Raw genomic sequence first — 12,044 nt, forward strand, 5'->3', positions numbered from 1 at the left:
TGACACACAAAAAAGTAAAGACTCATAACTTCAAAACTATAACAAGGAGAGTCAAAAGGTAGGTATCGTTTGATAGAACTCTTTTCAAATTTTTTGAAAATATAAATTACATTACATTTGGATATTCTCCTGCCGAGAAACTGCTGATAAATACAAAAAAAAAAACATAATTTTTATTATGATTTTGCATATCTCTCTTGTTTGACATGCAATAACTTGGGAAGGAAATATGGTAGCAGATTAATTCTTTTTTGGGGAAGTACCCCTAAATGTGAGCTGCATCTGAATCAAATTTTGTGGTGATCGCATAAAGTACTCAAACGTTACAGCATTTGGAACAAAGGTAGCCTTTTTGTTTAGTCCTCGCACATTTGAAAAACAATAAAAAAAATGAGTTTTCTGAGTGACATACACAAAACTACAGACTCATAACTTCAAAACTATAGCAAGGAGAGTCAAAAGGTAGGTATCGTTTGAAAGAACACTTTTCAAATTTTTTGAAAATATAAATTACATTACATTTGGACATTCTTCTGCCGAGAAACTGCTGATAAAAGACAAAAAATATATATATTTTTTATAATGATAATGCATATCTTTCTTGTTTGACATGGTATAACTCAGGAAGGAAATAAGGTAGGAGGAAAATTCTTTTTTGGGGAAGTCCCTCTACATATGAGCTGCATCTGGATAAAATTTTGTGGTGATTGGATAAAGTAATCAAAAGTTACAGCAAGAAAAAAAAAAGATAGCCTTTTTGTTGAGACCTTGACGCCCCCTCATGGGCATTTTTGATAGTGTTTCACCATGAAGAATATCTTATCATAAAAGCAATAGATAAAGTTAATTTTGGGCTCATTTTAATTGTATTAATATGCTGTAAAAAATGAAGTGCCATTTTCAATGATTTTTTTAATGTTTCATGAGATGTATGATGTTTTTGACACATTGCAGTACATAGTACAAAAAAGTATTTTATAGATTATGATTTCTTTTTTATATTTATCAGCAAATAACTCAGCAATACTTAGGAGTTTTTCAAATTGGCTACATTCACTGTAAAGTTCAGACTCTAAGGTTTCAAATGACACCAATTTTGTTTGAATCAAGGCAATATTTTTGAAAAATATGATAATGAATATTTTCGCAGCTAGGTGGCGCCATGGGTGGCGCACGCGGTCGGTACACTCCGGTTTAGAGAGACTAGACAGCACTTGTTCAGAGTTGATTGAAGTGGTTGGATTCTTTAAAAAGCTGAGATTCTAAGCTTTAAGATGATACATATTTTTTGTTATTCCACATTTGAAAACGAGCGCGGACGGTTCCGGGAAAATTGGAAAACACTTTGCTCCCCAGAAGGATGAGAGACTTGTTTTTTAGCCAAGTATGCATCACTTCGTGAGGAATATCTCGTGATCAAAGCAATGGATTATGTTGTGTTTGAGCTCTTTGTAATCGTGAGAATCTGCTGTCAATAAAGATGTTCGATTTTTTACAATCCATGCATGTTTTATTGAGTTATGAGCTGAAACGTCACATCAAAACAACATAGCATCACTGCTATTGCTACTTCATAGGTGCGCCTCTGGTATTTTTTTGTGTCAGAACGCCATAAGGAATATCTTTAGATCTGAGTGATGGATTATGGTGTGTTTGGGCTCTTTTTAATCTTAACAATCTGCTGTAAATAATGATGTGCCATTTTCCACAATTGATGCATGCTTCATTGAGTTATGAGTTAGAACGCGACATAAGTGCTACATCTATAATAAAGATCTATGTGCGCATTTGTGGCTTCATGTGTTACAACTCCACGAGGAATAACTTTAGATATGAGTGATGGATTATGCTGAGTTTGGGCTCTTTTTAATCGTGAGAGTCTGCTGAAAATAATGATGTGCATTTTTCTACGATATGTGCATGCTTCATGAAGTTATAAGTGAAACCCAAACGCGAGTGCTTCATGAGTATATATTTGGCTAGGTGCGTCTTTGGTATTTTCTGTGTTAGAACGCCATGAAGAATATCTTTAGATATGATTGATAAGTTTGGGCTCTTCTTAATCGTGAGCTCCTGCTGTAAATAACGATGTGTCATTTTTCATGATCGATGTATGTTTCATGAAGATACGAGTAAAAAGGCCAAGTCTAAGCTACCTCGCTTGGCTACGTGCGTTTGTGTATTTTTTGTGTATTAGAACTCCATGAGGAGTATCTTTAGTTCTGAGTGATGGATTACGTTGAGTTTGGACTCATTTTAATTGTAAGCATCTGCTGTAAATAATGGTGTGTCATTTTCCACAATCGGAGCATGTTTCATGAAGTTACAAGCGGAAATGTGTCTAAAATTCAGCATCCATATATGGTTTACCCATGGGTCTCTTGAGGGGCTTATTTTACAAAAACCTTGCTCAAGTTTAGTAAAAGCCTGAAACAATTATGCTTGTTGTATTCTACTCATTGAGACCTTTCAAATGACATATGACACATGACTATCTGAGCAGTATGATGTTTTTGACACATATCAGTACATAATAATTTCCTCTTCCTCATAAATTATGTATAAAAAAAAAATCATTTTATCAGCAAATAACTCAGCACTACTTTGGAGATAATCATAATGGCTACATTCATTGTAAAGTTTAGACTCTAAGCTTTCAAATGATGCCTATTTTGTGTTGATCAATGCAGTAGTTTTGAAAAATATGACAATTAATTTTTTCCATAGCTAGGTGGCGCCCTCCGGCGGTATAATCCGTTCTAAAGGAATAACTCAGCACCTTTTAGGAGTTGAATAAAATGTATAGGTGCATTGAAAACCTGAGATTCTAAGCTTTAAAATGATACCTATTTTGTATTATATCATTCAGTGGTTGCTTAGTAATTTGATTATGAATTTTTTTCATGGGGGGGCGTCCCGCCGGCGGGACGCTTAGGGTTTAAGGGGTTAAACTGACAGGACCTAAAACTTTCGCTCTATGATGGTTAAACTTTGGCAGTTAATCAGAGAATCGTGCATTTTGGATCAACTACGATTCCTATACTTGACCTCGCACATCCTGCGGTGTGACTATTGCGATATCAATGCTAAAATTATATATTGTCTAACAAATCCACTACCTACAGCACTGAAGGCATTACATCAGTGAAGTGTTGTGGGCAAACAAGGCCTGGTGTTCATTGTCAATAGTGTAACGATGCACTTAGCACCACTCGAACAGAAGTAGGGGTTGAAACCAAGCAGCTCTTTGTTAGTTTGAACCCAAGGCAAAATCTGCATTTGGAAATGTTCTCCTTCAAGCATCAAGCAAAATTTCTTTGAAATGACTTTTTCGTCCAGAGAAAAAAAACTTTGAAGTAAAAATAAACCTTATTTAAAAAGGCATTGCTCTGCATTTACATGCAAATGAAGGCCTTTGACCAATGTGTTGCCTTGCATTATTACAGGGGTGCAAACAGCGCGCTTTTCGGCGCCTCCTGCTTTTTTCACGTCAGTTTGGGTGACTTGTGTGAATCGTGCAGATCCGAAGAGTTTTTTTTAAGGGGGGGGAGGTGGTGGTTTGAGAGGGTCTGATTATAATTTAACCAACAGTAATTCTGGATTCATTGGATCCACCAACAAGTAGGCTAAATAGGAAATAAGCGAATCAGAACACTGCGCGACCAGCAGTATGTGCGCAAGCGTGAACCACTAGTGTTTCTGTCTCACTCTGGATGGATCTGCCACTGCATCACATTTCTCTCTGCGTGGCGTGGAGTGTCCGTTTTTATGTCGGCTCTCATGTTAACTGGTTAGAGCACAATGCTTGCGTGACACACACACTTCTCGAGCCGCGCCGAAACCGCATGCTAGAAATAGAACCGCAACCGACGTACGCCTATTTTTCACGCGACATGAGTTTTGGAAGTTTTCAGACAAAATAGAAGGCGCAAATACATATTAATAAATAACATTTTGATGCTTGAAAGTCTCTCGGTTTTGACAAATGCATATATAATTGTAATTTAAAAAATAGGCCTAATTATCGATTTTCAAATATTGCCCCTGTCAATAGGCCTAGCTACAGAACGAAATATTCTGTAGCCTATTTTGCCGTCAATACTGCCGACGTTGTCTTTGCTGTATCAGGCTATATATTTTATGTTTAACATCCAAATGTAGATGGTCTGTCGGCGCACAGAGCCACGCAGTCGCAGACAGCACGTGAAGTTCGTGAACACCGAGTTCCCTTTTCTTTCTTATCTATTTGTGTTTGAACAGACATGTGCACGAAAAAATAAGCCAGTGTCCGTCTCAACGAGTTTCCCCGTAAACGCAGTCAAAATAAAACGGATGCCTGTCATTACCGGTATTAGATACATGCATTCGTCTTAAAGGGACAGCACCCAATATACCTGCAGCTGTTTGTGTCACCAAAGTTAATCAAACAACAAAAGAGAAAGAGAAAAATCACGTTTTGTCAAAAGATAAACTGTATTAATACTTAATACAGTTAAGTTACCTGAAAAACATAAAGCACTGCTTTATTTCTTGTGTATTTGTGTTTTATTGTATTTATATTTGTATTTTGTTTAATAGTTTCTATGCAGATGCACTAGGCCTACCCTACACAATTACCCCAATCATCCTAGAATTATTAATTCTTTACAAAAAGAGCTATTCAAATCATCAGGTGAAATTGTTTTCAGGAAGTAGCAGTAAAGCAAGAAGAAGAAGTGCAAGATAGTTTTTCTGAATTTCATTTGACTCTATGTGCCTATAGGGGTGGGTTGGGGATGGTGGCAATGTAGTATCTGGATATTTGCCGCGGGACGAGGGCTTCGATTACCTCTCTCTTTTTTGACCATACATGTGTTTGCACCCCTGATTATTAGCATCGCGTCATGAATGTCGTGTTTTTGAAAGCGCCTTTCTTAAAATGTTATTGATAGATTAGCTGGCTAGTTATTAAAGAAATAGAATAAATGTCATATCTTCTGTAAAGATATGAACATTTTGTATGATAAACTTGAGCAAAATGTAAGTGATTAAAGAACAACTTTGGAATAAAATTAATGGCAAATGTGTTTGAAACACAAAAAAAAGCTTGTTGAATTGCATTAATTAAAAAACAAAAATGCATTGCATTAATCGTAAATGCATTTTTATGGGCTGAAATTCAACATGGTTGTGTATTTAAACTGAATATTTCGATTCACAACAGATTTTCAATATTAAAAATTCAATCATCCATATTCACCTTTCATATTTCCGTGCTGCATTTGAATTCGTCTCACTAGATGTCGCAGCGACGTTATTAATACTGTGGTGAATTCAAACGCTTTCTCGTTGGATCTCCCAGCGAGTAACTTCAACTAAAACAGGATCGGCCCGCGAGTAAACCTGTTCTGGGCTCGCGCTCGCGCTGCGCTGTCTATTATTGGTCCGAGCTGATAAACGGCCAGCCTGGAGGCGACACACCAGCAGAAAGAAAGGTTGCAAAATATATAGCCCAATATACACACACCTCAATACCATCATGACGGTAAGTCACGTGACGTGCAAATGTGTTTGATTTTAGGATTTTTATTTTTATGTGAACCGTTCCTTTAAGAAAACCCACTGACTAGTCCATTCTGAAAATATCTTTAGGTTATAAGAGTTCACTGGGCATGAAATCTCACCGGGATGTTTATAGACTTGCTTCCCCCTTAGAGAAAGGCACTTAAAACGTGCCCTCTTCCATTCATTCACAGACTTTAATGCAGGATCTTTGCATCTAGATCCGTGTCTTTAAAGGCTCTGAGATGGATGCGAGAGAGTGGTTTGTCTGCCGCCGGCCTGTAACCGAGTCTGTATCTGATGTTAGGAAGAGGAAGAGACACTTCATTCACGTCCCGAACCTCCTAGTAATGCAACTGCTCTCGCCTTAGTCCCACTCGCCTTCTCTTTCCTTCTCCGTCAGTGTCTCTGCGCTCTCTTTTGTCATCGTCCACCTCCCACTGTGTGTCTTGTGTTTCCCTCAGGTACGTGTGTTTTATGCTTCCCGACCCAGCAGTCGTTGAGGCCGTTGTGCATGTGTGTGTGTGACCGATTACTCCTGAGAGATGCTTTCTGTCACATTAACAGTGAGAATACTACAAATATCACCAGGATTTATGAGAAACTACTGCAAGAATCCACACCGAGTTAAACGTTAGATGTTAGCGACGTGAAGGGTAAAATTAATGGACTTATTGTATGCTTTCCTCAATAAGGAAATGATGCTGCCTTCAAGTCCTCCTGGGTCGTTTCTTATAAGAAGTGGTAATTATGACATGATGTTCGTGGTCAGAAATAAATGGATGTTTTGTTATTGGTTCACTTCATGACAAAGACAGGAAACATTTTAGCGCTAATGCAACAGCAAATGCTCTTTAGGTGTGTAACTGATGCTTTTATCAGTCTTGTGCTTCTACAAACACTGATGGGAAATTAAGTTTTGTTGCTCTCATAAATTGTCTAAATGTGTTTAGATTTCAGTAGCTATATTATTCATAAGCAATACGGATATTACATAAAATAATATATAATATAATATAATATAATCATATTGTAATATGCTCCAAATCATCACATTACAGTGCTTTCTGAAGGATCGTCTGACACTGAAACCTGGAGTAATGATGCTGAAAATTCAGCTCTGCTTCACATGAATCAATGTGTGTGTGTGTGTGTGTGTGTGTGTGTATTGTAGTTTTTACACAATACTGGAATATCTTTAATGCGATACCTTATTACCTTACCTTAATATGATACCTTAATATCAATGTACTGCCGTGTATATATATATGTATGTATATATATATATATATATATATATATATATATATATATATATATATATAATATATATATATATATATATATATATATATATATTTATATTTATATTTATTTATTATTATTATTATTTTATTTTTTTTATCTTTTTTTTTAATCTTTTGATAATTTGGGTAATTTTGTTATATACAGTGCATAAATATTGAAACTTCGAACTAAATTTACAACAAAAAAACAAACAAGTAAACAGTTTAAATCAAAACAAATTGAAACAATAGCACAAATGAATACAATATAATTGACAAATTCTCAGGTGGGTTTAACTGGTTTATTCTGGTAAGAAATACAACAGAATTTAGATAAAGTAATCCAATTGTAATCCACTTAAATACAAATTAATGCTGACAATTAAAGTTACAAAAGTTATTGTCAAGAGCAGCGAGTGATTTTTCTGTCTTTTTGCAGCAGGTTTATTAGGCTGCTGTCACTTTAGCGTCCGCACGGATCCAATATACTGTTACACATGGTTTCTCTCAGCTGTTTACGTTCTGAAACTGGCTGAATACTCTGCAAGACGGGCATTTTGACATCACTTTGTGTGTATTTGATGTTTAAGTGCAATAGACCATGAAAAATAATTCACTTTCATCACCATCTATTTGAGAGGTGGCTTTATGTGCGCGTCGCTTATATAGATCAGTGGTGCGCACGCTTCTGGTGTGAGTGAGAATGAGTAAAATTATGCACTCAACCGGAGTGAATGAAGTGAGTGACAGGAGGCGGGTGTGTGTCAATTCACCGTCAGAAAGAAGAGAGCAAGAACGCGCAGCCGGCATCAGTGTATTGACTCTGCAGAAACAGAGTATTGGAACCGTTTCTGATATTTCATTTTTGACAATATTTAGTATATATGAAGCAAAATTAAAAACAGAGCATGTTATCTAAAAAACATCTTGCCGTCTTCTCAGGCTGGAGGCAGCGGTGGAGGGCGCCGAGTCTCGCTTCATGGAGGAGCCAGAAGAGGAGAGCAGTGAGGAAGAGGAGGAGGAGTTGAGTGTGGAGGATCAAGGTGAGACACGTGACTCTCTCTCTCTCTCATGGCCTCAGATTCACCTCTGCTTCCTCTCACACTGATTACACTTTTACACAGCTCACCGCACCGTCAGCCAGGGGCTCGAACACACACTTCTCCACAACTCTCTCTTTTCAGTTAAACTCACAATCTTAGTGTTACACTTTAAGATAAATGCATATGAACATTTCTGTAATCGATGTATCAAAACCAGTGAAATTCCACAATTCTTATCAATTCTTAGCCGTTATTTAAAGCAATACATATCGATATATGAATATATATTCACAATGGCACAGATACTTCACGTTTCTCAAGATACTTTGAGAACAAACAACAACAAGAGAAACAGCTTGCACACGTCATAAAAAAAAAATAAAAAAAATAACAGTCCTAAAAGTAGCCAAATATAAAAAATAAACAAAAAAACTCAGATTATTGTATTAAATAGTCTAAAAAAAAGTTTAACTCTGAACATAGGACACTAATGCATGCTCTTGTGACTGAGATAATTCATCCATAATGTGAAGTAAAGACAGAAAATAAAACATTTCTACACTTCATGAAGAAGAACAAAAGCATAATAATGTGTTACATTTTATATTTAACCTTTTATTCTTCATTCTCATATTACATTGAGTTTTTTTGCATAAACATCGATGCACTACAGTAATGATAATTAAATATTTTTAAAATATGATTTAAATATTTACTTGTGTGCTTAATTTTAATGAAAAAAAAAAAAAATTAAGAAGTTGTAATTTTAAGGTTGTGCTTAAAGACAAGAACAAAATCATATGTTCTGTTGTTTGTTTAATAAGAAGAAAAGTTTTGCCTTTATGGACCGTGAATCAGCAGATTCTGGCGTTCAGAGCTGTGTGTGTGTTCTGTCTTTCCTCAGCCAGGAAGAAGCAGTTTCAGATGATGAGGAAGATGCATTATAATGAAGGCATGAACATTAAACTAGCCCGACAACTCATCGCCAATGAGCTGGAAGAGGAGGAGGATGAGGACGAAGAGATGAAGGACGACACAGAGACCGAGGACATCAGCGTTGACCCCCCGCAAGACGGTAAATAAGGAGACATTTACACACACTGTCCTGATGGGATATTTCATGCTCCTGATCTGCTTCTGCTGGAACATTAGTGCAAGTTCAGCCATATTTGAACAACACATGTGGTTTGCATAGTTACTTCAAACGCTTTAGTCCAAGTCCCGACCAAGAGCAATTGTGATGTTTTTGGATTGTGTTGAAAAGCTAAAAGTAAACCGTTGTTGTGTGAGAAGAAGATTAGTTAGTTTGAGCCGAGTCTTCAGCCACAGTCTGCTGACCCCTAGAGGTCCCCGGAGAGTCTAGGAAGTGTTTCCAGATGCTCTCCAAGATCAGTCAAGGACAGAGTACTTCCTCATAGAGCAGAGAGTTCGCTGTTAATAAGCCCATGATCCTGTTTAACCCTGTAAAGCTTGACAGAAAATACCTTTTTTTAATTATTTTTTTTTTATCAAATGGTTTATTGAAGTTTATTGAACCAAATATGAAAAAAAAAAAACATACGTTTTATGTTTGATTACGTGTTTTTATGTATTATTTTTATATAATTTATAAATTATATAAATTCTTATATATATTTGATGCGTTATGCTTTTATGCTAATTTATTGAAAAATACATTGGTTTGCAAATGAACTTTTGGATTGTTTTGTGGTAGTCAAAAACAGTTTCATTGCCAACATGGAATTAAACCAAATTATGAATATATAATATAATATAATACATTTATATAATATAAAATATATGTATATTAAATGTTATATATATTTATATATATATATATATATATATATATAAATATATAAATAAATAAATAAATAAATAAATATTAGGGCTGCACGATATGAGGAAAAGCTGCGATGTGCGATAACATTGTTTAATATTGCGATGACGATATGACTGATAAATATTCAAATGTGAGTGTTAGCTATACTGTTCCCATGTCTTAGTGCTTTAATAGGTTCTTTGCATGATAGGTCAAACGTTTATTACCTGCCTGGTTCAGATTACACGATTTTAGCGCGATTTTGGCACGATCCGTTTGACCTATGGGTGTCGTGGGGATTCGTAAACGACAACGGGCGTCGGGACGCAAGATTCGATCGTTTCATCTCGTATAGTCAGTGTGTCTGGGCGACAACCTATGGCGCGTCTGCGAAAGACTAGCATGTTTAACTTTTTAACGGTCCTCCACGGATTGAGTATGTGAGCGAGAGTGAGTGTGCGCGAGTGAGTGAGAGCGCGAGCAACAGTGAGTGTGTGTGTGCGCCAGTGAGCGCGTGTGCGTGCGAGTGAGTGAGCGAGCAACAGTTGAGTGTGTGTGTGCGCCAGTGAGCGAGTGTGTGTGTGTGTGTGTGTGTGTGTGTGTGTGTGTGCGAGTGAGTGAGCGAGCGCAAGTGAGTGAGTGAGCGAGGGACAGTGTGTGTGTGTGTGCGAGTGAATGTTTGCGAGTGAATGTGTGCGTGTGACGGCACGCGATGACTGGTCGGAAAGCAACGTGTAGTCTGACATTCTTGTCCACGACACGACAAGATTTTAGGAGTCAAAATCTTGTAATCTGACACCGTGACTATCGTAACAGACACAGAAATCATGTAATCTGACACCGTGACTATCGTAACAGACACAGAAATCATGTAATCTGACACCGTGACTATCGTAACAGACACAGAAATCATGTAATCTGACACCGTGACTATCGTAACAGACACAGAAATCTTGTAATCTGACACCGTGACTATCGTAACAGACACAAAAATCATGTAATCTGACACCGTGACTATCGTAACAGACACAAAAATCATGTAATCTGACACCGTGACTATCGTAACAGACACAGAAATCTTGTAATCTGACACCGTGACTATCGTAACAGACACAAAAATCATGTAATCTGACACCGTGACTATCGTAACAGACACAAAAATCATGTAATCTGACACCGTGACTATCGTAACAGACACAGAAATCTTGTAATCTGACACCGTGACTATCGTAACAGACACAGAAATCTTGTAATCTGACACCGTGACTATCGTAACAGACACAGAAATCTTGTAATCTGACACCGTGACTATCGTAACAGACACAAAAATCATGTAATCTGACACCGTGACTATCGTAACAGACACAGAAATCTTGTAATCTGACACCGTGACTATCGTAACAGACACAGAAATCTTGTAATCTGACACCGTGACTATCGTAACAGACACAGAAATCTTGTAATCTGACACCGTGACTATCGTAACAGACACAAAAATCTTGTAATCTGACACCGTGACTATCGTAACAGACACAAAAATCATGTAATCTGACACCGTGACTATCGTAACAGACACAGAAATCATGTAATCTGACACCGTGACTATCGTAACAGACACAGAAATCTTGTAATCTGACACCGTGACTATCGTAACAGACACAGAAATCTTGTAATCTGACACCGTGACTATCGTAACAGACACAGAAATCTTGTAATCTGACACCGTGACTATCGTAACAGACACAAAAATCATGTAATCTGACACCGTGACTATCGTAACAGACACAGAAATCTTGTAATCTGACACCGTGACTATCGTAACAGACACAGAAATCATGTAATCTGACACCGTGACTATCGTAACAGACACAAAAATCATGTAATCTGAACCAGGCATTATTCATCGTGTCAGGCTGTCTGTTGCGATGTGTTCATCGCGCGAGTTCATATCGCGATGACGATGAAAATTCGATGTATCGTTCAGCCCTAATAAATATAAATATATATAAATAATAATAACAACACTTGTCATAGTGAACATATAGTGAATATATTTTATAGAATTTTTGTGTGTATGTGTATTTTGAACTGTGATAGTTTCATATTAGAGTGATTCCTGAAGGATCGTGACACTGAAGACTGGAGTAATGATGCTGAAAATACAGCTTTGATCACAGGAATAAATTACACTTTACTGTATATTCACATAGAATCACTAATAATATTTCAGTTTTTAACTGTATTTTTAGAGACTTTTTTCAAAAACATTTAAACCGTACTAACCACTATATATATATCTATATCTGCACTGCTTCTTTACAAATGTAAATAGCTTTGACAGTGAGATGAACT

General features: G+C 36.8%; 1 protein-coding gene across 1 annotated transcript in view; it reads left to right on the plus strand.

Moving 5' to 3' along the window:
- ppp1r2 (protein phosphatase 1, regulatory (inhibitor) subunit 2) overlaps positions 1–12,044 on the plus strand; it is a 30,054-nt gene that overhangs the window by 15,988 nt on the left and 2,022 nt on the right. Inside the window, exons 4-5 of the mRNA XM_084417868.1 lie at positions 7,770–7,870; positions 8,775–8,945. Coding sequence (XP_084273994.1) covers positions 7,770–7,870; positions 8,775–8,945 — 272 coding nt within the window. The remainder of the gene's footprint in view (positions 1–7,769; positions 7,871–8,774; positions 8,946–12,044) is intronic.

Source organism: Rutilus rutilus (assembly GCF_951802725.1).
Source record: "Rutilus rutilus genome assembly, chromosome: 8".
Lineage (NCBI taxonomy): Eukaryota > Metazoa > Chordata > Actinopteri > Cypriniformes > Leuciscidae > Rutilus > Rutilus rutilus.